The 27784-nt window shown below is 41.0% G+C and overlaps 1 protein-coding gene and 1 non-coding gene across 2 annotated transcripts; one reads left to right on the top strand and one right to left on the bottom strand.

Annotated features, from left to right (window-relative positions):
• Positions 1 to 216: 216 nt before the first annotated feature.
• LIPT2 (lipoyl(octanoyl) transferase 2) lies at positions 217 to 2315 on the bottom strand. Its single transcript, XM_034995614.1, has 2 exons — positions 1848 to 2315; positions 217 to 1311 (listed from the first exon to the last, which is right to left on the bottom strand). Exons 1-2 carry the CDS (start codon positions 2311 to 2313, stop codon positions 1082 to 1084), a joined length of 696 nt encoding a protein of 231 aa, XP_034851505.1. The 5' UTR covers positions 2314 to 2315; the 3' UTR covers positions 217 to 1081.
• A 5320-nt stretch (positions 2316 to 7635) lies between these two features.
• Positions 7636 to 7708, top strand: TRNAK-UUU. Its single transcript has one exon. It is a non-coding gene; the product is annotated as a tRNA-Lys (tRNA).
• The last annotated feature ends 20076 nt before the right edge of the window (positions 7709 to 27784 follow it).

Below are 27784 nucleotides of genomic sequence, written 5' to 3' on the forward strand. Positions count from 1 at the left end.
TACCAACGAAGCAGAGTGAACCATCTTGGAAATGGATCCTCCATGCCCAAACCTTCAGATGACAGCTGATCCAGCAGACATTTTTTTTTTTTTTAAGATTTTATTTATTTATTTGTGAGAGAGAATGAGAGACAGAGAGCACGAGAGGGAAGAGGGTCAGAGGGAGAAGCAGACTCCCTGCCGAGCAGGGAGCCCGATGCGGGACTCGATCCCGGGACTCCAGGATCATGACCTGAGCCGAAGGCAGTCGCTTAACCAACTGAGCCACCCAGGTGCCCCAGCAGACATTTTGACTATACCTCATGAGAGATCTCAACCCAAAATCACCCAGTGAAGCTTTTCCCAAATTCTTGACCCACAGAATATACATGAGATAATGTTTATTGTTTTAAGTCATTAAGTTTTGGGGTGATCTGTTACACAGCAATGGATAGTTAATACACAGCCTCATAAATTTAGAGATCTCATTTAAGGAAAACATACTTCTACCTTTGGCATTTGTACAGTGTGAGAAATTATTCTTGTCTTTTCCTGGGCTCTGGTCTGACTCAGGTTACCTAACTAAAAATAGTTTTCAGGCTCGGCAATCCAATGCAGGAAGTCAAGATCTCATTTTATTCTTTAAAGATTGCTTTTCCTTTTATTGCAGAAAGCTCCCCACATATCATCCTCACCTGGGCTATCTAGAGATATGATTCCCACAAAATCAAAGGAATTGGAGCCCAGAATTGCCCAATTAAATACAGTATTTAGGAGGTAATAAATATCTGAGAACTGATTCTCTATATCTGAGTTTCTCTAAGCTGAGAAAATGGGGTGTCAATAGTAGTGCTAATGTTACATTTATATGGCAGGTGTTGCTTTTCATAATGTTTTCACATCTACCGTACCTGAGGTAGGTGAGAAGATATAAATAAACCAGCAAACATATGGAAACAATGGCTAAGAGCTCATACTTTGCTCATAGTCTCATGGTGAGTGAATGACAGAGCCAAGTCTAGAATCTGGGTTTCAGTGACTCCCAAGTCAGTCTTGGTGCTTTTCAAGCAGGACCTCCCAGCTGTGATAACATGAACACTCTTCAGTTGGAGCTGTCCTCTGATATCAACGTGCACTTGTAGGTCTCTTTAAAGGCCTCAAGGAAAGGTGGTATAACTTCATCCACAGTGACGTGCCTTTGGAGCTCCTCACTCAGAGAGGTGACACCTGTCCCAACCAGCCCGCAGGGGACAATGTGATCAAACCACAAAAGGTCTGTAGAACAGTTCAGAGCCAGGCCGTGGGACGTGATGTGCCTTCCACAGCGGACTCCTGCAAGACAAAAAAAAGGGTCTTAGAGTAGATATCCTCCCTCCCCAGGCTTCATGATCTCCCTCAGTGTGATGAAGGAACTGGACACCATCACTGGTTTTTCAGCTGTTTCTGAGCACCCAAGGGGTTGTACATAGATCGGGGAAGGGGGACATGGCTGGGGAGGGGTGTGTGGCTCCACAGCTCCTGCACTTATTACGGAGATTCCAGAAAATGTCTTTAACAGAGATTCTGTTGCTTTAAAAGAAAATGTTTGAAAATTACTAAGCTCCATTGTGCTTGTGATTCATTGTTAGTAACCTGGCATTCACTTATCAAAAATATGAATATTGGATGAGATGACCACTGAGGGCCCTCCTGAGAGCTGTGAATATGAGATCAGTGAGAAGGCTTAACACCTCAAACGCAGCGGGTAGTTCTGATTCAAAGCCCGCGCCAGGTACGCTTTCGCCCAGCCCGAGCTTGCTCTCACCTCCATTGGTCCAGCCCCGCCAAGTCCCGCCCCCCCCGGCCCCGCCTCGGCCCTCCGCACTAACCTATCGCGCAGACCTTGCGCTCCCCGAGCCAGACGCCAGTGTAGGGCGGGGGCCGCGCGCGAGCACCGGACAAGCCCTGGCACTCGCACAGGCGCACGGCGCACGCCTCCAGCGCCGCTACGTGCGTGCGCAGGCGCAGGCCCAGGCGTCTCAGGTCTAGGACCGGGTGGCAGAGCAGCTGGCCTGGGCCGTGGAAGGTAGCCAGGCCACCGCGGCCTGTGGTGCGTACCTCGGCGCCCAAGGCCCGCAGCCGCGCCGTCTCCTCCGGCGTCAGGCCGCCGCGCAGCCCGGACGTGTACACGGGCCCCGCGGGCTCGCAGAGCAGGAGCGCGCCCGCCTCAGTCCCCGACAGGGCCTCAGTGCTCGGCTCGGCCTGCAGCCGCCGCAGCCAGCGCTCCTGCAGGGCCAGCAGCTCGGTGTAGGGTATCCGGCTTAGCCGCACCAGCCGTACCGCCGGCTGCCGCATAGCTTCAGCCGGGGCGTCTGCGAGGTCCGCCCCCTGCCTTGGCCTGGGGGCGTGGCAGGAGGGGCGGGGACTCGGAGGCACGTCCCCAGCCGCTGCTCCAAAGTGCCGGTCGCAGGCTCTTGAGAGATTGTGAGCCCAAGACCCAGTATCAGGTGTGTCTCTTCCACTCATTCATTTCAACAACCAGTAGGCGTTTGATACAGTGGTGCACCGTGTATGGGGAAAAGAGTCTGTCCTGGGAAGCTTACAGTCTTACTGCAGACAATAAGCCAAGTGTTAAAGCGTTAAATAAATAAGGTTATTTCACATACGGCTAACTGCTAGGAAGAGAATATAAAATAGGGTAATGTGTGTCCTGGGTGGAATTACCCGAGGAAGAGAGCGAAAAGGAGGTGAACGTGCAGAAATATGGCGGGGAGCTGTAAGAGTGATGGAAGCAGGATTCGCAGCGGGAGAAGTTAAACTGAAACAATCGCGGCAGAGACCTCAGCCTATCTCAAAGAATGCTCTGAGCCGGGGATGACCTTTAAGAGTTATTTCAAATTAAAGAACAGGGGCCAGAAATTTTTGTCCTATCACTGAGCAGTGATAGAGGCTCTCTCTATCTGTAACTCTCGGCAAGGCTGCTTCCTTCTATGGAAGGCAATTCCCAGAGAATTATGAGCCATAAACCAGCCTAGTCCCAGAAGCTGGGGGAATGACGCTAGGTCCTGAGGGTGGATCTGGAGCACAGTATCCATTATGTTGTATTGGATTGTCGTTCAAAGAAATCTGAACTCATTCAATAAACTTTCACTGAGTACCAACTATGTGTTGTTAGGCCTATTTCTAGGTGAAGAGGATACATAAGGCTATCCCACCCCTGTAGTTCTAGTAGCATAAAGAACCCGGTTATTATGTCCTCAATCTGTTCTTTGAATCTATCTTCCAAGTTAAAGGTAAGGATTGTTCAATTGAAGAGAGAGAAAAAAATAAGAAAGCAGGAAAGTGTGGACGATAATGCAACAAATTGCTGTTTACCCACCATCCAGCCTTGTCAAAATTTAATATTTTCCTGTTTTTGCTTAGGTCTTTTTTAATTATAGAAACTAATAACGTCACTCCCTTAGGTATCTGAAAGACATTTCCTAATATAGACATAAAAATCTTTAGCAAATATTAGCAAGTTGAATCCAGCAATGTACAATATAAAAATAAAATAAAAAATAAAAATCAAACAATATAATTTGAAAAACCACATGATTATTTTCAGTAGGTGCAAAAAAAAGAGCAGTTGGCAAAAATCAACACCTATCCTGACTAAAACTCCCGGCAAACTGGAGCAAACTAGGAAGAGAAGAGAAATTCCCCAGTCTGATGAAGGGTATTGTATCAATCAGGGTTCGGACAAGAGAGAAACCACAAAGGTAACATCTTAATTAATTTTTTTTATTTTGAGAAAATTGTAGACTCACATGCAGTTGTGAGGAATAATACAGAGAGATCTTGTGTACCCTTTACCCAGTTTTCCCTAATGGTAATGTCTTGCCAAGGTTACAGTTAGGATATTGACATTGATATAGTCAGGATACAGAACATTTCCATAAGCACAAGGATCCATCATGTTCTTCTTCTTCTTTTTTTTTTTTTTTTTAAGATTTTATTTATTTATTTGACAGAGAGACAGCCAAAGAGGGAACACAAGCAGGGGGAGTGGGAGAGGGAGAAGCAGGCTTCCCACAGAGCAGGGATCCCGATTTGGGGCTCGATCCCAGGACCCTGGGATCATGACCCGAGCCGAAGGCAGACACTTAATGACTGAGCCACCCAGGCGCCCCTCCATTATGTTCTTCTTTTATATCTATACTGCTATTTAACTCTTGGCAAACACAAATCTGTGTTATATAAATGGAATGACACAATATGTAAACTTTTGGAATTTACTTTTTTTCCTCAGCATAATTTTCTGGAGACTCATCCAGGTTGTTGCATGTAACAATAGTTCATTTCTTTTTATTGATGTGTAGTGTTCCATGGTAGGGATGTACCACATTTTGTTTATTCAGTCTCCCACTGAAAAATAGCTAGGTTCTTTCCAGTTTTCAGATATCCTGAATAAAACTGCTTACAAATATTTGTATACAGGGTTTTTCTGTGTGAACATAAGTTTTCATTTATCTGGAATAAATGCTGATGAGTACAATTGCTAGGTCATATGGTGCTTGCATGTTTAGTTTTTTAAAAAATTGCCAAACTGCTCTCCAGAGTAGTTGTCCATTTTACATTCCCACCAGCAATATATCTATGAGTGGTCTAATTTCTCTGCATCCTTACCAACATTTGGCATCATCACCATTTTTTTTTTAGACATTCTAGTAGTAGTAGAGTCACATTTTGTTGTGACTTTAACTTGTATTTCCCTAATGGCTAATGATGTTGAGCATTTTTCATGTGCTTATTTTCAACCTGAATATCCTCTTCAGTGAAATGTCTGTTCACGTATTTTGTCTGTTTTCTAATTGTGATTTTTTAATGTTCAGTTTTTAGAATTCTTTATATATTCTCAGTACTAGTCCTTTGTCAGATACATGGTTTGTAAATAGTTCCAGCCACTCTGTGGCTTGTATTTTCATCCTTTTAACAAGGTCTTTTGAAGAGCAAATGTTTGTAATTGTGATAAAGTCCAATTTATCTGCTTTTCCTTTCATGGATCATGCTTTTGGTCTAAGAAGTCTTTGCCTAGCCCTACATTCTGAGGAGTTTCTCCTGTGTTTTTCCTTATGTTTTGAAACTTTGGTCATGATTTTTTTTAGTTTTTTTGGGGGGGGAGGTGTTTTTTGTTTTTGTTTTGGTTTGGTTTGGTTTGGTTTGGTTTTTTTGCCTATGGATGTCCTATTGCTCCAGCACCTTTTGTTCAAAAGCCCATGTTTCCTTCATTTAATTGCTTTTACATCTTTGTCAAAAACCAGTTGGGCATAAATCCCTAGCAGATACCAAGAGCATTTTTCACAGCACTAGAACAAATAATCCTATGAATTATGAATAATCTTATGAATGTATGAAACCACAAAAGACCCCAGATAGCCAAAGCAATCTTGAAAAAGAACAAAACTGGAGGTATCACAGTCTCAGATTTCAAGATATACTACAAAGCTGTAGTAATCAAACCAGTATGGAAATGGCACAAAAATAGACACATAGATCAATAGAACAGAACAGAAAACCCAGAAATAAACCCATGGTTATATGGACAATTAATCTATGAAAAGGAGACAAGAACATGCAATGGGAAAAAGTCTCTTCAACAAATGGTGTTGGAAAACTAGACAACTACATGCAAAAGAATGAAACTGCACCACTTTATTACACTGTACACAAAAATAAACTCAAAATATATTAAAGACCTAAATGTGAGACCTGAAACCATAAAATTCCAAGAAGAAAATATAGGCAGTAATCTCTTATGACATCAGCCGTAGAAACATTTTTCTAGATACGTCTCCTGAGGCAAGGGAAACAAAAACAAAAATAAACTATTGGGACTACAGCAAAATAAAAAGATTTTGCACAGTGAAGGAGACCATCAACAAAACAAAACAAAAAACCCACTGAATGGGAGAAGATAATTGCAAATTATATGTCCATTAAGGGGTAAATAGGGGCGCCTGGGTGGCTCAGTCGGTTAAGCGTCTGCCTTCGGCTCAGGTCATGATCCCAGGGTCCTGGGACCGAGCCCCACATTGGGCTCCTTGCTCGGTGGGGAGCCTGCTTTCTCCCTCTTCCTCTGCCTGCTGCTCCCTCTGCTTGTGCTCTCTCTCTGTCTCTGGCAAATAAATAAATAAAATCTTAAAACACACACACACAAACCCCCCCCCCAAAAAAAAACCTAAGCTCCAATAATCCTATAAAAAAATAAAATAAAATAAGGAGTAAATACCCAAAACATACAAAGAACTTATACAATTCAACACGAGAAAAACACAGGTAATCCAATTAAACATGGGCAGAGAACATGAACAGACATTTTTCTAAAGACATACAGATGGCCAACAGACACATGAAAACATGCTCAACATCACTAATTATCAGGGAACTGCAAATCAAAACCACAATGAGGTATCACCTCACACCTGTCAGAATGGCTAATATCAAAAACACAAGAAACAACAAGTGTTGATGAGGATATGGAGAAAAAGAAACCCTCTTGCGCTGTTGATGGGACTGCAAACTGGTGCAGCCACTGTGGAAAATAGTATGGAGGGTCCTCAAAAACTTAAAAAAACAGAATTACCCTATGATCCAGTAATTCCACTACTGGGTATTTACCCAAAGAAAATGAAAACAGTAATTCAAAAAGATATATGCAGGTGTGCCTGGGTGGCTGAGTTTGTTAAGTGTCTGCCTTTGGCTCAGGTCATGATCCCAGAGTCCTGGGATCAAGCCCCATGTCAGACTCTCTGCTCGGCAGGCAGTCTTTTTCCCACTCCCTCCACCCACTTGTGCACTCTCGCTCTCTCTCAAATAAATAAAATCTGAAAGAAAAAGATATGCATTATTTACAATAGTCAAGATATGGAAACAATCCAAGTGTCCACTGATAAATGAATGGACAAAGAGGATGCATATGTATGCAATGGAATATTACTCAGCTGTAAAAATAAGAATGAAGTCTTGTCATTTGCAACCACATGGATGGATCTAGAGGGTATAATGCTAAGTGAAATAAGTCAGTCAGAGAAAGACAAATACCATATGATTTTACTCGTATGTGGAATTTAAGAACAAAACAAAGAAAGAAAGAGACAAACCAAAAAGCAGACTCTTAACTATAGAGAACAAACCGATGGTTACTAGAAGGGAGATGGGAGGGGGGATGTGTGAAACAAGTCAAGGGGACTAAGAGTACAGTTATTATGATGAGCACCGAGTAATGTATAGAATTGTTGAATCACTATATTGTACATCTGAAACTAATATAACACTGTATGTTAATTATACTGTTAAAAAATAAATAAAAATTTTAAAAATTATTTTAATGATCATGTTTTATTTACCTCAGTCATTATAATAAAGACTTTTATGCTAAAAAAAAACCCCCACAAAAACCAGTTGGACATATTTGTATAGGCTGATTTTAGGGTTCTCTTCCATTGATCTATGTGTCTTTCTCTACACCAATACCATTTATTCCTGATTGCTATAACTCTGTAATAAGTCTTAAAATCAATTATTCCCATTCCTCCCACTTTATTCTTCTTTTTTCCAAAATTGTTTTAGTTATTCTGAATTGTCTTAGGTTTTTGCCTTTCCATATAAACTTCAAAATAATCTTGTCTAGGGGGCACCTGGCTGGCTCAGCTGGTAGAGCATGTGACTTTTGATCTCAGGGTCGTGGGTTCAAGCCCCACATTGGGTGTAAGCCTATTTAAAAATTTTTAAAAATTAAAAATATTTAAGAAAAGAATAACCTTGTCTATATCTAAAAAAATCTTGATGGAATTTTGATAGGAATTGCATTGAACCTGTATATCAATTTGGGAAGAATCAACATATTGGGTGTTCCAGTCCATGAACATGGTTATGTCTCACCATTTACTTACATCTTCTTTGACTCCTTTCATCAGCATTTTGTAGTTTTCAGCATACAAATTTATACAGGTTTTGTATTTTTAATTTCTGGATCCATGTGTTTATTGCAAATATATAGAAATGCAACTGATTTTTGCATCCTGCAAGATACTTTGCTGAACTCACTTATTAGCCCTAAGAATTTTTTTGTAGATTCCTTATGATTTTCTATGTAGATAATCTTGTCATCTGCAAAAGGAACAGTTCTATTTTCTTCCTTTCTGATTGGGTATGCATTTAATTTCTTTGTTTTGCCTTATTGTACTGAACAGAACTTCCAGTACTATGTTGAATAAGAGTAGTAAGAGCAGACTTCCTTGTCTTTTTCCAGTCTTAGGGGAAAAGCATTGAGTCTTTCACTGTCAAATAAACTGTTAGTTGTAGGCTTATTGTAGATGATCTTTATTAAGTTGAGAAAGTTCCCCTCTATTCCTGTTTTCCTGAGAGTTTTTATCATGAAGGGTGTTGAATCTTGTCAAAAGCATTTTTTGGGGGCAATGATTGATATGATCATGTGATTTTTTTCTTTAACTTGTTAATGTGGTAGGTTACATTGATTTATCTTTGCATGTTGACTAGCCTTGCATAGCTGGAATAAATCCTACTTGTTTATGGTGTATAATTCTTTTTATACATTGTTGTATTTGGTTTGTTAATATTTTGTTGAGGATTTTTGCATCTAAGTTTATGAGAGATATTGGTCTAAAGTTTTCTCTCTTTTGTGCTTCTTTTGTTTTGGTATAAAGTAATACTAGATTCATAAAATAAATTGTGAAGTGTTTTCCTTTTCTGTTTTCTGGAAGAGATTGTGTAGATAGTCTACATTCTTCTTTAAACATTTGGTAGAATCTTTGAAACCATCTGGGTCTGGAGATTTCTTTTGGGGAGTTTTAAAATTACAAATTCAATTTTTTTTTAAAGATTTTTTATTTATTTATCTGAGAGAGAGAATGGGAGACAGAGAGCATGAGAGGGGGAGGATCAGAGGGAGAAGCAGACTCCCCGCCGAGCAGGGAGTCCGATGCGGGACTCGATCCCGGGACTCCAGGATCATGACCTGAGCCAAAGGCAGTTGCTTAACCAACTGAGCCACCCAGGCGCCCCACAAATTCAATTTTATTAATAGTTACAGATCTATTAAAATTATCTATTTCAAAAATAAATAAATAAAAATTATCTATTCTATATGGGTGAGTTGTAGTAGTTTGTGTTTTTCAAGGAATTGGTCCATTTCATCTAAGTTGTCAAATTATGTGTGTAGAATTGTTTGTAGTAGTCACTTATTATCCTGTGGATACTTACATGGTCTGTAGTGATGTCCATTTTGTCATTCCTGGTGTTGGTAATTTGTGTTCTCTCTCATCACCAAGCTAACACATCCCCCCACTCCCTTCCCTCTAAAACCCTCAGTTTGTTTCTCAGAGTCCATAGTCTCTCATGGTTCATCTCCCCCTCCGATTTCCCCCCTTCATTTTTCCCTTCCTACTATCATCTTCTTCTTCTTCTTCTTTTTTTTTTTTTTTAACATATAATGTATTATTTGTTTCAGAGGTACAGGTCTGTGATTCATCAGTCTTACACAATTCACAGTGCTCACCATAGCACATATTCTCCCCAGTGTCCATCACCCAGCCACCCTATCCCTCCCACCCCCCACCACTCCAGCAACCCTCAGTTTGTTTCCTGAGATTAAGAGTCTCTTATGGTTTGTCACCCTCTCTGGTTTCATCTTGTTTCATTTTTTCCTTCCTTCCCCTATGATCCTCTGTCTTGTTTCTCAAACTCCTCATATCAATGAGATCATATGATACTTGTCTTTCTCTGATTGACTTATTTTGCTTAGCATGATACCCTCTAGTTCCATCCATGTCGTTGCAAATGGCAAGATTTTGGTTTTTTTGATGGCTGCATAATATTCCATTGTATATATATGCCACATCTTCTTTATCCATTCATGTGTTGATGGACATCTTGGCTCTTTCCATAGTTTGGCTATTGTGGACATTGCTGCTATTAATATTGGGGGTGCATGTGCCCCCTTGGATCACTACATTTGTATCTTTGGGGTAAATACCCAGTAATGCAATTGCTGGGTCATAGGGTAGCTCTATTTCCAACTTTTTTTTTTTTTTTAAGATTTTATTTATTTGACAGAGAGAGACACAGCGAGAGAGGGAACACAAGCAGGGGGAGTGGGAGAGGGAGAAGAAGGCTTCCTGCTGAGCAGGGAGCCTGATGCGGGGCTCCATCCCAGGACCCCGGGATCACGACCTGAGCTGAAGGCAGACGCCTAATGACTGAGCCACCAGGTTCCCCTCTATTTTCAACTTTTTGAGGAACCTCCATACTGTTTTCCAGAGTGGATGCACAAGCTTGCATTCCCACCAACAGTGTAGGAGGGTTCCCCTTTCTCCACATCCTCGCCAACATCTGTCGTTTCCTGACTTGTTAATTTTAGCCATTCTGACTGGTGTGAGGTGGTATCTCATTGAGGTTTTAATTTGTATTTCCCTGATGCCGAGTGATGTTGAACACTTTTTCATGTGTCTGTTGGCCATTTGGATATCTTCTTTACAGAAGTGTCTGTTCATGTCTTCTGCCCATTTCTTGATTGGTTTATTTGTTCTTTGGGTGTTGAGTTTGATAAGTTCTTTATAGATTTTGGATACTAGCCCTTTATCTGATATGTTATTTGCAAATATCTTCTCCCATTCTTTCAGTTGTCTTTTGGTTTTGTTGACTATTTCCTTTGCTGTGCAAAAGCTTTTTATCTTGATGAAGTCCCAATAGTTCATTTTTGCCCTTGCTTCGCTTGCCTTTGGCAATGTGTCTAGGAAGAAGTTGCTGCAGCTGAGGTCGAAGAGGTTGCTGCCTGTGGTCTCCTCAAGGATTTTGATGGATTCCTGTCTCACATTTAGGTCTTTCATCCGTTTTGAGTCAATTTTTGTGTGTGGTGTAAGGAAATGGTCCAGTTTCATTCTTCTGCATGTGGCTGTCCAATGGGTGCAGTATTTTTTAAATGTTAATTAGAATCTGTTGGTAGATGGTGTTGGTGAGTTCTTCTATATCCTTGCTGATTTTCTATCTAGTTGTTCTACCAATTGTTCAGAGAAAGGTGTTGAAGTCTCCAAATGTAAGTGTGGATTTACCTATTTCTCACTTAAGTTCTATTCCTTTTGACAGAGAGAGACACAGCAAGAGAGGGAACACAAGCAGGGGGAGTGGGAGAGGGAGAAGCAAGCTTCCTGGCGAGCAGGGAGCCCAATGCGGGGCTCAATCCCAGGACCCTGGGATCATGACCTGAGCCGAAGGCAGATGCTTAATGACTAAGCCATGCAGGTGCCCCAGTTCTATTACTTTTTGCTTCACATAATTTATAGCTCTGTTGTTTGGTATATATCCATTTATGATTGCTATGTCTTCTTGGTGAGTTGATCCTTCTATCATTTTATAATGTTTTCTCTGTCTCTGATAATTTTCTTTGCTCTGAAATTTATTTTGTCTGATATTATTGTGGTCACTCATTCCTGCTTTCCTTTGATTACTTTTGCATGATATATCTTTTTCCATCCTTTTACTTTCAATTTTTCTTTATTGTTATATTTAAAGTGAGTTTCTTATAGATAGCATATTGTTGGGTCATGCTTCCCCCCCCCAACTCTACCAATCTCTGTGTTTTAATTAGTATATTTAGGCCATTTAGATTTAATGTAATTATTGATATATTGATATATTAAGGCTTAATCCTGATATTTTATTTTTCTGTTTGTTCTGGCTTTTTTTTTTTTAATTATTTCACTGTTTTCTTTTTACTGTCTTCCTGTGCTTGACATCATTAATTGTCAGGAAATGTAAATTAAAACCACAATGAAATGATATTACACACTCACCAGAATGGATAAAATTTAAAAAACTGAAAATATAGATGTTGAAAAGATTGTGGAACAACCAGAAATCTCACACAATGTTGTTGGTAGTGTAAAATGGTACAAACACTTTTGGTAAATGTCTGGCATTTCTTATGAAACTCAATATACACCCATCCTATGACCCAGTTTTTCCCTAGGAATTTACCTATGATAAATGAAACATTTATACCACAAAAATATTTGTATAACAATGTTCACTACAACTTTATTCATCATACTGCCAAACTGGAAACAGCTCAAGTGTCTATCAATAAGAAAATGGATATACTGTGGTATATTTATACAATGGAATGCTGCTCGGCAATTAAAATGGACAAACTATCGGGACGCCTGGGTGGCTCTGTCGTTAAGTGTCTGCCTTCGGCTCAGGTCATGATTCCGGGGTCCTGGGATCGAGTCCCACATCGGGCTCCTTGCTCAGTGGGGAGCCTGCTTCTCCCTCTCCCTCTGCTGCTCCCCCTGCTTGTGCTCTCTCTCTTTCTCTGACAAATAAATAAAAATCTTAAAAAATAAAAAATAAAAAATAAATTAAATGGACAAACTATCTTCCATAAGTAGCATAATTTGTGCCTTACAAGAGTCTCAAGTGCACTGACTATGAAGAAGATGAATATAGGCCCACATCTGCACAACCAAAAGTAGTAGGTATCACTTGTACTCACTTCCCATGTCCAGAACTTAGTCACATGACCACATTTCGCTTTAAGAGGGTTTGGCAGTATAGTCTTTTGCTGGGTGATCTTATGCCTAGTTAAAATTCAGACAATCTATTAATAAAGGAAGAATGAGATATGTGGCAGTCACTGTCACAATTAAATTGAAAAACTAACAATAAGGTGATAAAAATTTACATTTGTAGACATTTGTTTAAATATTTATTGCTTTTGATGTTTTGTATCTTGAATTCTGTAAAAAAAAGGGGAGGGAGAGAGGTGGTCCTAAACATTTTGGGGGGCCCTTGAGAAGCTTGTTAGCTCCTGGTACTGGGCTTGTGGTGCCTAAAGGATACAAGATATCTGAAGATGATGAAACCACTGAGAGAGGAAAGGTGTGAGCTCTCTCAGCCCCAGTCCCTATTCTAGACAAGAAGTTAGCCTTTCAAAGGACTTGGGGCCAGATTCAGTATGCAAGTTGTGGGGCTAAAGGAATATAGATACTTAGACAAACATAGCAACGGATCCTTATGTAGTTGTGGAATAGTCCATAGGGGTGGGGGAGGAGGAAGTGGGAAGGTAGGGGGAAGGAAATAACAACCAGAATGAGGCTCAGGGCCAAGAAATTGGAAAGGGAGACAAAATCACATGGACAGACATATACAATGGTAGGTTTCAGAGAAGATTACAAAAGTCATTGTGAGTCATCAGTGACAGTGCTGTTGTTTAAAAATAAACATAGCGTTTAGATAGCTCCAGGCTCTGAGGGAAAAATAGAGGTTGAATTTCATAGGCCCTGTCCCAGGGTATCTACAGTTCATAAATAAACATGTATGGGATGGGGAAAGTAACTCATGACTCAGCTCTTGGAGAAGATGAGCTCAGTGCTCTAGTCTGTGAAAGGTCCTCGTGGGAATTGGAAGGAGCTCTGGGCTGGGAGGCTGGGATCTGGGTTCGTGTTCTGTGTCTATCACTGTTTGAGTGTATGAACTCCTTTGGAGAAGGACATGCATACTTTGATCCCTAGATCCCCAACTACCCTAGTGCCTGGCACACAGTAAGTTCTTAGTGAATATTTGCAGAATGAATGAATGATTTGTTAAATAAACAACTAGTTGTGTGTCCTGAACTGAGACCTTTTACCAGGGGTCTTGACCATAAAAGGAAACAACGATCTTTTACCTTTTACCTTGACCTTTTACCTTTTACCAGGGGTCTTGACCATAAAAGGAAACTAAAAGGAAACAGTGGATCAAGGTAGCCTTAAGGTCCCTAGTGACCCTAAATTTTCAGGACATGAGGACGAATGTTTGACTACCATCACCCTAAAAGGTGTGTATCTCATAGCATGCTGAATCAAGCCTAAACTCAACCTATAAGCTTCAGTGCGAAGACTGCTCTTCCACAATGCCACCCTGGCCACTCCCTCAATAACTTGTCTGTACCTCTGTGAATATATAATCTGCTTGGGTTATTGTGTGTTGGGTTAGACCACCCTCCCATCCCTGACTTGACCTGTGACTTGAGAATACAGAGTAAAGCTAACACTTACCATGCGCTAGGGACTCAAAAAGCTTTAAAATCATCAATGCATTTAATATCTTAACAACCCATAAAGTAGGTACTGTTATTTTCACTGAGACACAAAGTGAATACTTTGCTTACTATTAAGCTGCTAGTAAGTGCTAGGGACAAGATTCAAATCTGGGTAATCAGGCTACAGAATCCTTGCCCTTAATCAGGATTCAAATACCCCCATAGCATGCATCTCATAGTTTGGCACATAGGAGGTACTCAGCAAAAATGTTTGTTGAATAAATAAATAAAACAAAACAAATAAACTGAGAAGCTGGGTGTTTGAAGGGCCTACAGTTCCCCTGAGAACCCACCTGCCTACTGAGCCCCAGCTTTTCCTCAGCATATGGAGTTAGTGTATTATTTCATCTGTCCATTCATCCATCCCTCCCTTTACATTAATTCAATGAATAGCTACTGTCCTACCCCACCCCACAGTGAGTGCCAGTGATACAAAGTGGATTGGCACAGAAGTAGAGACGGAGGTATCCACAGACAATCCACAGACAATGACATGAGCAACACAAAAGAGGGAACCACACTAACTTTGCCTGGGCGGGGTCAGGGAACACTTCTTAGTCTAGGGGGATGAAGTTCAATTTGGGGTTTTAAAAATCTGCTCCAGATCCCTGTTGGACCAGGGTCCTGCCTGATTCCAGTCCATGTAACTGGAGACAGAACAGCCTATCTTCCCAGCTGCTGGCTGCAATCTTGCCCTGAGAATCCATAGCGCTGTCTGTAGTCTGAATCCTGGTGTTCTTGTTGGCTACTGTGCCCCTACATTGAGACATACCCCTTTGGACCCTGATTCTGGCCATTGATCCTGAATCGTTAACTCCAGGGTCACAGCCAACCGTGGCCCACTTGCCAGATTCCATCTGCTCCCTCCCTTTCTCAATCGGCAATGCCAGGGGCCCAGTACGACCCTAAGCATGTGATGTCATAGACCTAACACCTCTTGGTTCCCTGATCTCTAGTACTGTTGACCCTCATCTCAGCTTCAAAGGAGTCACAGATAAAACGAAGCAAGGACTTGAGCCAAAGCAGGCCTGTGAGGGCTCTGCCATGCTTCTGTAGACTCTGCATGTCAGTGCTGTACCAACCTCAGAAATCATTCAGATCTCTGCCCTCCCTGAGGTTCAGGAAAGGCAAGGGACTTACAAAAGAGCATTCAGGGAAAGAAACAAGACGGGAACTTTGGGGTCCTGACTACCAGCCTAGTGTTCTTTCTGTTACACTAGGGGTTCTGAAATCCATTTTTAGTATGGAGACTTCCTATTGAAATTTTACATAGATCTCCACTATATAAAGCAGAATGCTTCTGCTTCTTGGCCTCTCTCTCCCTGTCTCAGCCTTTAAGTCACTTCTTTTTTTATCATTAGCTCTCAACAGTGGAGATTGGTCCAGTGAGATCCTAAGCCCATGCATAAACGGCAGCCACCTCCCTCCAGCCTGTTTCCATCTATCTCACCTTCCACACTACATCCAGACACCTTCCAAAAACTCAGAGTTTTCTGTGCCACCCTCCTGTTTAAAAACATCCATTCATCTATTTGGCCAACAATATTTATTAACTGTGCTCATTGTGACAGGCAACAGTGCAACGAACAAAACAGATAGACCCTGCCTGCTTTGGGTGGGTGGGTGAGACAGAAGAACCTGTGGGCAACATACAAGTCACTAAACAGCGTGTGCTGATTGAGAATAAATCAGGGGGATTGCTTGAGGCCAGAGAGCTGCACAGGGGCCAGTCCTGGAGAACCTTAAAGGTCACTAAACTTAAGCGTCTTTATCTTAAGAGCAAAGGGAATGCAGTTGAATGGTTTTCAGCAAGATAGCAATTCTGATGCTATTTATGTTTTAATATCACGCTGGTTGCTATAGGGGGGGGCAGGTAGGAGGAAGGCAGGAAAGGAAGCAGAGAGGCCTGTTAACCAAGAGATTGTTGTAGTCCATAATGCAATATATGTTAAGAAAAAAAAAAAGAAGAAGAAGGTAGCGGGAGGGGAAGAATGAAGCGGGGGAAATCGGAGGGGCAGACGAACCATGAGAGACGATGGACTCTGAAAAACAAACAGGGTTCTAGAGGGGAGGGGGGTGGGAGGATGGGTTAGCCTGGTGGTGGGTATTGAGGAGGGCACATTCTGCATGGAGCACTGGGTGTTATGCACAAACAATGAATCATGGAACACTTCATCTAAAACTAATGATGTAATGTATGGGGATTAACATAAGAATAAAAAAAAAGAGAGATTGTTGTAATCCAAGTGAGAGATGTGGCAGCCTGGGCTGGAGGGGGGCAGCACAGATGGAGCAAGAAGAGACATGAAAGATATATTCTGGAGGTAGAATCCACAGGGCCAGTTGATGGATTTGATATGTGGGGAGTGGGGAAAAAAGAGGAATCAAGGATGCAATGCCACCTATGGACCAGTGCAGGAGGGGTCTCTTCCCTGGGCCCCACACTTTAGAGGCCTTATGTATCCACTCCCTCCCTGGCATGCACCCCCCCCACCCCCCACAGTTTAGTAAAGAAAGCATGGTTGACTTGACACTCAGGAGCTGGTGCTAAGTGCTGGCACTGCATGTCCTGTACACCGAACATTCCTTTTTGTGCTTAACCTCATTCAGGCCCCAGGGAAACACTTCATTTGTCTTGCTTTGCATCCTCAATACAAAAAATTGTGTGTTTTACATGCAATAAAATGCACACATTTAAGTACATAGTGTGAGGAGATGAATGTGTCCATCTGTGTAACCACCATCCCCCTCAATCATTGATATAGACCACTTTCTTTACATGGCTGTAAAGAGGTCTTTGGCTTTGAGGTTCTGTGGCTTGTCCTGCTGCCCACATCAGAGATGGACACTGCTCCAGAGTATGCAGAACATGTGAGTGGCGGAGCTCTTGGGGAGAGGAAGAGAGAAACACATGAACAGGTTCTGTGGAATCTCTTCTCTCAAATAGCACGAGTGCATAATGAGACATCATTTCCCAGAGGAACAACATCCTTGTGCTTGCTTCTCTTTGTGTTCCGGTTTATGGTCTAGGAGGAACTCAAGAGTTGCTTGGTATTTGTAACAGTGGCACATGGCAGCTAATAAATATTTGATCATAAAAAAATTCATACTACTCTTATATTTGTTTATATGTAAACATATGGACTGGTTATAGCATGTGTGAACATGATACTGATTCTTTATGGACTTAGATATTGCTTTAAGGAATGATGAAAATCACAGTATAACTGGTGATGATTTATATAATGAAAAGATTTTGGATTATTTTTTGTTATAATTTATTACGTATGTTACTTTTTATAAATTTAGTTTTTTCCCCTCTCTCACTTCCCCTCTGGTAACCATCTGTTTGTTCTCTATAGTTAAGAGTCTGTTTCTTAGGGGAACCCTCCTACCCTGTTGGTGGGAATGCAAGCTGGTGCAGCCACTCTGGAAAACAGTGTGGAGGTTCCTCAAAAACTTGAAAATAGAGCTACCCTATGACCCAACAATTGCACTACTGGGTATTTACCCCAGAGATACAAATGTAGGGATCCGAAGGGGCACATGCTCCCCAATGTTTATAGCAGCAATGTCCACAATAGCCAAACTATGGAAAGAGCCAAGATGTCCATCAACAGATGAATGGATAAAGAGGATGGGTGTATATATATACAATGGAATATTATGCAGCCATCAAAAAGACCCAAAATCTTGCCATTTGCAATGATGTGGATGGAACTAGAGGGTATTATGCTAAGCGAAATAAGTCAGTCAGAGAAATACATTTATCATATGATGTCACTGATATGAGGAATTTGAGAAACAAGACAGAGGATCATAGGGGAAGGGAGGGAAAAATGAAACAAGACGAAACCAGAGAGGGAGACAAACCATAAGAGACTCTTAATCTCAGGAAACAAACTGAGGGTTGCTGGAGTGGAGGTGGGTGGGAGGGATGGGGTGGCTAGGTGATGGACATTGGGGAGAATATGTGCTATGGTGAGTGCTGTGAATTGTGTAAGACTGATGAATCAGACCTGTACCTCTGAAACAAATAATACATTATATGTTAATTAAAAAAATGATAATAAAGAGTCTGTTTCTTGGTTTGTCTTTCTCTTTTTTCCTTTGTTCATTTGTTTTGCTTTTTAAATTCCACACGAGTGAAATCGTGTGGTATTTGTCTTTCCCTGACTGACTTATTTCACTTAGCATTATGCTCTCTAGTTCCATCCGTGTTGTTGCAAATGACAAGATTTCATTCCTTTATATGGCTGAATAATATTCCTTTGTGTATATATATATATATATATATATACCACGTCTTCCTTATCCATTCATCTATCAATGGACACATGAACTGCTTCCATAATTTGGTTATTGTAAATAATGCTGCCATAAATATAGGGTTGCATGTATCCCTTTGAATTAGTGCTTTTGTATTTTTTGGGTAAATACCCAGGAGTGGAATTACTAGATTGTAGGGTAGTTCTATTTTTAACTTTTTCAGGAATCTCCATACTGTTTTCCACAGTGGCTGCACCAATTTGCATTCCCACCAACAGTGCAAGAGGGTTCCCCTTTTTCCACATCCTCTCTAACACTGTTTCTTGCATTTTTGTTTTTAGCCATTCTGACAGGTGTAATAAGGTGATACCTTATTGTGGTTTTGATTTATAATTTCTCTGATAATTAGTGATGTTGAACATGTTTCTCTGATAATTAGTGATGTTGAACATGTTTTCATGTGTCTGTTGGCCATCTGCATGTCTTCTTTGGAGAAATGTCTGTTCATGTCTTCTGCCCATTTAACCAGATTATTTGTTTTTTTGGCTGTTGAGTTATAGAAGTTCTTTGTCTATTTTGGATATTAACCCTTTATTAGATATGTCATTTGCAAATATCTTCTCCCATTCAGTAGGTTGCCTTTAGTTTTGTTGGTTGTTTCCTTTGCTGTACAGAAGCTTTTTATTTTGATGTAGTCCCAATAGTTTATTTTTACTTTTGTTTCCCCTTGCCTCAGGAGACATATCTAGAAAAATGCTACTACATCTGATGTCAGAGAAATTACTGCCTGTGCTCTCTTCAAGGATTTTTATGGTTTAAGGTCTCACATTTAGGTCTGTAATCCATTTTGAATTTATTTTGTATATGGTGTAAGAAAGTAGTCCAGTTTCATTCTTCATCATGTTCCTGTCCAGTTTTCCTAATACCATTTGTTGAAGAGACTGTCTTTTTCCCATTGCGTATTATTTCCTGCTTTGTTGAAGATTAATTGATCATATAGTTGTGGGCTCATTTCTGGGTTTTCTATTCTGTTCTATTGATCTATTTTGTGCCAGTACCATACTGTTTTGATTACTATAGCTTTATAATATAACTTGAAGTCCAGAATTGTGATGCGTCCAGGTTTTTTCTTTTTCATGATTGCTTTGGCTCTTCAGGGTTGTTTGTGGTTCCATACAAATTTTAGGATTGCTTGTTCTAGTTTGGTGGAAAATGCTGTTGGTATTTTTATAGGGATTACATTAAATCTGTAGATTGCTTTGAATAGTATAGACATTTTAACAATATTTGGTCTTCAAACCCATGATCATGAAATGTCTTTCCATTTCTTTGTATCATCTTGAATTTCTTTCATCGGTGTTTTATACTTTTCAGAGTACATGTCTTTTACCTCTTTGGTTAAGTTTATTCTAGGTATTTTATTAGTTTTGGTGCAATTATAAATGAGATTGCTTTCTTATTTTCTCTTTCTGCTGCTTCATTATTAGTGTATAGAAATACAATAGATTTCTGTACATTAATTTTATATCCAGCAACTTTACTGAATTCATTTATCAGTTCTAGTAGTTTTTTTCTGGAGTCTTTAGGGTTTTCTATATATAATAGTGTGTCATCTGCAAATAGTGAAACTTTTATTTCCTCCCTGCCGATTTGGATGCCTTTTATTTCTTTTTGTCATCTGATTGCCGTGGCTAGGACATCCAGTACTATGTTGAATAAAAGTGGTAAGAGCGGACATCCTTGTCTTGTCCCTGACCTTAGGGAAAAAGCTCTCAGTTTTATAATTTATTACATATGTTTTATTAATTTTGATATAAATATAATTTTTTATATTTTGATATATAAATATAATTATTATGAAATATATAATTTATTATGCATTCCCATAACAATATTTGACCTACATATAATATATAAAATTCATGATACATTTTTTTAATCTAAAATATTGCCTTAAGAAGTTTATTGAAAATTCCAGTTACCACTGAAAAGTTTTTCCAAATTGAAATTCGTAAAAAAGTAAAAAAAAAAAAAGTCTAAAATACACAGTGATTCACCAAGCTTATCTAATTTGGGACTTTATTGCCAATCAAACAAAATTATTTGAAAAATCTTGATTATAACAATGTAATTAGTGATTTTGTTAAAATGAAGGCAAGAACAAATTTTATGAAATATATAATGATTTATGAATCACATATTTCTTTTTTACACATACATTACTATCCATCAAAAGAATGCCATTAAATTCAGTCACCTTTGATATTTTGCCAGTTTTCAATCATAAAGTATCCATAGCTTTTGAGCAAAAGAAGCCAGACACAAAAGAGTACACTGCCTAATTCCATTTATATGAAGTCCTGTAATAGGCAAAACTAACCTATGGTGATAGAAATTGGATGGGTGGTTGCCTGCAAGAGAGAAGAGGGGAAATTGGCTGCAAATAGGCATAAGGAAACTTTCTAGGCTAATGGTCATTGACTGGGGTCATGGTTACACAATGTATTTGTTGAAGCTCCTCCAACTATGCCCTTAAAATGTGTGCATTTTATTCTATGTAAAAAATGCCTCAAAAAAAGTTAAGGAGAGGGCGCCTGGGTGGCTCAGATGGCTAAGCGTCTGCCTTCGGCTCAGGTCATGATCTCAGGGTCCTGGGATCGAGTCCCGCATCGGGCTCCCTGCTCCTTAGGAGCCTGCTTCTCCCTCTGCCTCTCTCTCTCTGTCTCTAATGAATACATAAATAAAATCTTTTAAAAAAAAATTAAGGAGATTTTTCTCTTAACAAATAAGTAATTGACTTAATCTGATGTATAACTTTTAAAATATTCAGCATTATGGCATTATATTTTTGGCCTGGGCCCAGAGATAATGCCTTGGTTTCCAGCAAAAGTCCCTGGACAGATGATGGTACCATTACTGAGATGGGGAAAGCACAGGAGGGTTATATTTGGTGGGAGCAGGGATCATGTGCAGCTGGTGCATTTCAGGACTGCAGTATGGCTGTGCCTGTTAGGAAAACCACTGCTGCTGTGAGCCTCCTTGCCACCCCAGCTGCTTGGACTTTCCCCTGGGACCCCCACTCTCCAGCATCTAAAGTGTTAATGCCTGGCACAGCTATGGGCCTTTGGGATGCTGATCCCAAACCCTGGGAATCTGCTGGTGCCTCTTCCCTAAATATTTTTAATATCTCTGCTGGTGGGCTGGACAAGGAAGCATGTAAGTCAGGATTCTTTCTGGGAAATACAAAGTTAGAGATGACTATAAGACATCCAAGTGGAAATGTCAACACAATATACATAAATGGATAGAAATTAAGAGGTGAGGTCTGGTCTGGACATAGAGATGTTGGCTCCCCACTGCCAACACAAATCCAGACTCCCTTAGGCTGATCATCCAGCCCCCACCTATCTTACCAGCTCCATCTCCTGCCACCTCCCTGCCAGGACGCCTGCCTTCTTGCTGCTTCCTGATCATGCCTTGTTCTAGGACATGCTAGGCCCTCTGCCTGAAATGCCCTACCATGTCTTCTCCACTGCCTACCTTCCTCCTCATCCTCACTTGTCTGCTCCTCCTGAGGCCTTCTGCCTCCTATTTTGCCCACCCTGGCCCTCCATATAGAGGAGAGCATACTGCCTTGTACACTTCTGTTCAGATCCCAGCTTCTTCCAGGTTAGGGTGGGGTCTGGTGGCTCCCTGGGCTCAGCAGAGGGGAGTAAATTTTCCAGTAAACATTGAAGGAATGGGTGGTAATACACAGTCCCGATGGTATTTACCACAGCCCCACCCTCGCTCTGTAGCCTCTGTACATGTTGAGCCCCACATTTAGACAAGATAGACTTGTTTTTCTTGAAAGAATAGGCTTTTTAATGGCAAAGACCATTCCTTACACATCATTTCTCACTCTCTCACAGCCTGAGAAAGAGCACACAAATGAAAAGAATGGAAGAGCTTAGTCAGTTGGAATTTAATCTCAGCCTGGACTCTTATGAGCTGAGTGGCCTTGGGGAGGTTACTTAACCTCTCTGAGCCTCAGATTTCTCAGGTGTCAAGGATATGTATAGTAGTACCTCCCTCATAAGGCAGATGTGAGGACTAAATGAAATAATGTATATAGAAGTGTTTGCCAGGGGCTGGGGAGAGGAGAATGGGGAGTTATGGGTACAGAGATTCAGTCTGGGATGATAAAAAAAGTTTTGGAGATAGATAATAGTGGTGGTTGTACCACAAAGTAAATGTCGTTAATGCCACTGAGCTGTATACTTAAAATATGGCTAAAATGGTAAATTTTATGTTATGTTATTTTACCACAATATCATCCAATCAGTCAATCAATCCAGAGTGAGAGAAGTCAGACCCCTTTTCCCCACACTAAAAAAGCCTGGTCTCAGGTACACAGTGAGTGATCTCTGTGTCTGAGTTTCCTCCTTCCTTCCTTCTGGATTTATCTTCACCTGGGTTCCAGGGCCAAGGCCAAGAGGCAGGATGAGGGAGAGCAGATGGGTGTTGAGAGAGGAAGTGATTAAATGTTGAACGAGGATCTGGTGGTTTGGGGTGGGGGAGAGTAGTCAAAACCAGGAGGGCCCACTGGGAAGGCCTGGCTTTAGGAGCCAGGCTGCCTTTCTGCCTGGAAGGAAGAAGGATATCCGGGGGTCAGGGATGACACTAGTGTTTTTAGCCATGGGAGAGAAGTGAGACATCCAAATTAAGGAGGAAAGGCGGGTGGGAATTGCAGGATGTCCGTATTGGCCTATGCTGCAAAAATAAATGCTTCTGGGAGTAAATATTACGTAAATAAATAAGTACAGATTTTTTTTTTAAGCTCTCAAATCCACTTTTTTCCTCCGCTTTACCAAGGACAAGGGCAGCATAACAAACTGAGAAGGGAAACAAAGAGATTTAAGATTCTGGCTGCTATGGGGAAATTACAAATGAGGTCTGACGCTATTTTTGTTTCTTTTTCATTATGAAAAATACGTTCCTGACATGGGCACCCTGCCACCATTGGGAGAACCGTGAGAATCCAGTTTGTTCCCAAAACATTGCCATGGGGGAGGTGAGGTCACAAGGGAATATGGTTTTCCCCCAAGGGAGGCCTAACCAGAAATAAATAAAGGAATAAATGATAAATAGTGTTCTAGAAATGAGAATCGGAGCACATGGCTCTGATCTAGTGCTTTCACATCCTAGCTAGGTTTCCTGGGGCAAATCATTTCCCCTCTCTGCATTTTAGTTGTTGTATTCATTTCATTAGGTGCTTCTATCTCTGACAGTGTGAGTCTAGAATATACTCTTTTTAAGCCCTTGAAGAGAACAACAGTGGGAGTTGAAGACAGGAAAGAAAATACTGAGCTGGATGGTAGAGCTGAATATCCTAGAGCTAGAAGAGAGGTCACCTAGCTCATTCATTCACACATTCATTCATCTGTTCATCTATTCTGTATTCCTATCTGAGCAATACCCTGTGCCTGGCCCTTGTGTAGGGAAGTGAGGACCACAAATGGATCAGACTCAGTTCTTACCTTCACCAAGCTTGGAGTCTAAAGGATGGAGGGGATGAAATGGGGGTAAAGCAAAAGGATAAATGAATAATTATACCACCAGGGCCTAGGGGGCTGGAGACTGAACATATAGGGTATGGGAAGGGTGCAGAGTGGGCAAGGCTCACTCAGCTTCTAGAAGCCAGGAAAGGCTTCCAGAGGTTGAATACACTCAAAGGACAAGAAGATCACCAGGCAGATAAAAGGGGGGAAGCAGAAGAACTGTGTATGCACAAGTGACCTTGTCATTCCAATCCCAGGGGACTGATGTTCTCCCTTATAGTTCTTTAGGTAAAGACATCCCAGGGTTTTGGAAATCATTTGACCAGAGCTTCTCAAACCTGAGTCTATAGACTCCTCAGGGCTCCTAGATATATTTTTCTAAAAGCCTAAAATGTGTCTATGAGAACTTTAAATATTATATTTCATTCTGGTGATAATCCAAATACATTAAAATAAACATGTTCTGAGTTGTCTGGAAGACCACCACCTGCCATGTCACTTTGACATTGACTTTATGTTTGTGATTGCTCTGGTGCCCGAGAGTGCTACATTCATTGTTCTAGCCTGGCCAGGAACACAGGGAGGCGGGCTGAGTGTAAATGATGCTGCTGTGCCAAGTGAAAGTCAAATGGGTTCTTGGAGTACTATCAAAATGAAGATTTTCCTTGCGTCTGACCAGAGCAGTATGGTGGGAGCTGCCTGCAGTTACACAGCGGTAGGAGCGGGCGGGACTTGAGAGAACTCTGCCATAGCTGGGTGAGGCAGTCAGGCTTCCCACAGCAATTTCGTTTCAGCAAAACAACGTCTTCTGTCACATTCAACCGAAGTCTTTTTTTGAATTTTATAGGTATCATAGTTTTATTTTCCATTTGTCTTGGTTTAGAGTAGAAGAACTCTAAGCACAAGGAATGTATACTGAGTTTTGTGCTTTTAAATCTGTAAGTGGCATTAAAATAAAAATAAGTCAACTTTGGGTGCCTGGGTGGCTCAGATGGTTAGGCGTCTGCCTTTGGCTCAGGTCATGATCCCAGGGTCCTGGGATCAAGTCCCGCATCGGGCTCCCTGCTCCGCGGGGAGCCTGCTTCTCCCTCTGCCTCTCTCTTATGAGTAAATAAATTAAAATCTTAAAAAAAATAAGTCAACTTTGGAATGAGTCCATGAGAATTTAAAAAAAAATTTTTTTTAATTTTATTTTTAAGTAATCTCTACACCCAACATGGGGCTCAAACCCACAACCCCGAAATTAAGAGTCGCATGCTCTACTGACTGAGCCAGCCAGGCGCCCATAGTTTGTGAGAATTTTGCATAGTGGCCCATCCATTACTTGAGTTTGAGAAACATTCTGTTAGCTGCTTGGTGAACAATTCTCATTTTTAATTTCTTCTTAGAGTCTGAAGGGAGTCTTTCCTCCTGCGACCTAAGGTCAAAATAACCTCCAAAAAGGGGTTATTTTCATGTAGTTCAAGAAAAGGTGCACAGGGCCTCTAGGAAGTAACTCCATCTTCCAGAGTTAGGCACATCTGACATTTATTTTACCATTTTCCCCTGCCCCACAATATGTACCTTCAGCCAGGCTGCAGAGGTTGGTACCTTAGCAGTATTTAGTAAGCAACTTGAGGAAAGTCCTTAACCTCTCCAATCAATACTTCCCTAATCTATAAAACAATTATGCTAATAAAATGTTACATCTCAGGGCTGTTGTGAGGATTAATTGGGCAGGCTCCTGGGGAAACAGTAGTAATAGTTCTAATAGCCACCATTAACACTGAACACTTTTCCTACTTTATCTCATTTCATCTTCCCCAGTTTGCATGGAGATAGTTTAATCTGAATTTTTTAGCTCAAGAAACATGCTCAGAGAGGTAAAAGGAATTTGCTCAAATGGCTGAACTGGGACTCAAACCTAACTCTCAGGCAGATGGCCTTTGCTTGTGACCATTGCCCAGAGTACTCACGCTCTGCCAGCTCCACCTACAGAAATCTTTCCTGCCTTTTAACAATTCTTAACAGAATTAAGCTCTTCTCCTCCTGTGTGCTCATACATTCTGCTTAGCCTCATGGGTTGCAGGAATTTAGTTTAGTTTTGTATTATACAAAGTCAGTTTACCCAGGACACGCCCACTGGGAGTGGAGGACGGGGACAGATTATCTGGGGTCTAGAACAATCAATTGTTCTCTGGCTCTGAGCCCCCACCCAGTGAAGTCACCTACATCCAGAGCCCCTTCCCAGAAAACCCCTACCACTCCTTTCCCATGGCCTGGTTCCCGGGGGCTCACTTAGGTGTTTGTTATGTTGAATGGAATTGCATGGAGCCCGGAGATTTGGGCTCCAGCCCCAGCCCCGCGATGATGGTGTCCAGTCTGGACAAGTCATTTGAACTTTCTGGGCCTCATACTTTGTAAAATGGGGTCGGGGTGTGGGTGTGTGTGGAATGCCTGGTGAAGTCCTACCCATCTTTAACATTCTATGTTTTAAAAGTTGTAGCCAGAGCATAGACATGAGACCTATGGCCAGATTAAGTTTCTTGGAGCAGGGCATTTCCTGAGACTACATTTATTGTAGTGTATCTTCCTGAATTCTAGCGAGAAGGGGAAAAAAATGGATATTGAAAACACAACTTACCGTAGTCACATTTGCTCACACATGCTTTTTCTGCTTTTCAGTTTTTGTGGGTTTTTTTTTTTTTTTTAAGATTTTATTTATTTGACAGAGAGAGAGAGAGCACAAGCAGGGGGAGCAGCAGAGGGAGAGGGAGAAACAGGCTCCCCGCTGAACAAGGAGTCCTTTATGGGGCTTGATCCCAGGACCCTGAGATCATGACCTGAGCTGAAGGCAAACTCATAACCGACTGAGTCACCCAGGTGCCCCTCTTTCTGTTATTCTTAATTCATTTTATCTATGTATTTCATTTATACAGTTTATATTGTTGTGACTTTAAATTCACTAATCTTTTCTTCTATGTGTAATCTACTGTTACTCCCACTCAGTGTATTTGTCATCACAGACATCTGAGGTTTTCATCTCTAAGGGTTTGATTTGTGTCTTTTTTAATGTCTTCCATGCCTGTATTTAACTTTCTGAACATATGGAACAGTTGACATTTCTGAGTAGAGAAACTGAGTTTAGATAAGTTAAGTAATTTATCAAAGGTCTTTAAAACAAAGGTAGTCTGGGGCACCTGACTGGCTCAGTTGGTAGAACACATGTGACTCTTGATCTCAGGGTTGTGGGTTTGAGACCATGTTGGGTGTAGAGATTACTTGAAAGATAAAAAAGAATTAAAAACAAACAGATGCAGAGGTGGTTTATCTCTAGCACCCACACTTTAAACCATCAAATTGTACTGTCTTTCCATATATGCAATGTGTTACTATTTTCTCATTTTTATGATACACTCTAATCAATGGCAGTTTAGAATGGAGGGGATTGAATAATTTTAAAAACTAAGGATAGAGCATAAGAGAATTGAGGTAATATGTCAGGTGCTAACAATGAGGACGGCTGACATTTAGCAAGCGTTTGTTGTGGGCCCAAAGTTTGGCTCAAAGCTCTGCGTGCACTGCCTCTTTTATCTTCACATTCTGTTCAGCAAATATTATCTCCATTTTACAAATGAGGAAACTGAGGCTGAGAAAGATTTAAGGAAGCAGCTGCCCACTATCCCACAGTGAGGTGGCAGCCTGGACCACATGCAGATCCTCTGCCGGCTGAAGCCAAGCTACTTCGCGCTCCACAGAATTGCCTGGTTTGGGAAGGTGAAAGGACAGAGATGGGTAGTATAGGACCCTCGTCCTCTCAGAGGTTAGAGTTTAGCGGAGGAGATAGGTGTGAAAACAGTTGCATTACATTATCCTTTTAGTTAGGATTTCCTTGATG

This window comes from Mirounga leonina, unplaced genomic scaffold, assembly GCF_011800145.1.
Source record: "Mirounga leonina isolate KUSES-001 unplaced genomic scaffold, KU_Mleo_1.0 Mir_92, whole genome shotgun sequence".
Lineage (NCBI taxonomy): Eukaryota > Metazoa > Chordata > Mammalia > Carnivora > Phocidae > Mirounga > Mirounga leonina.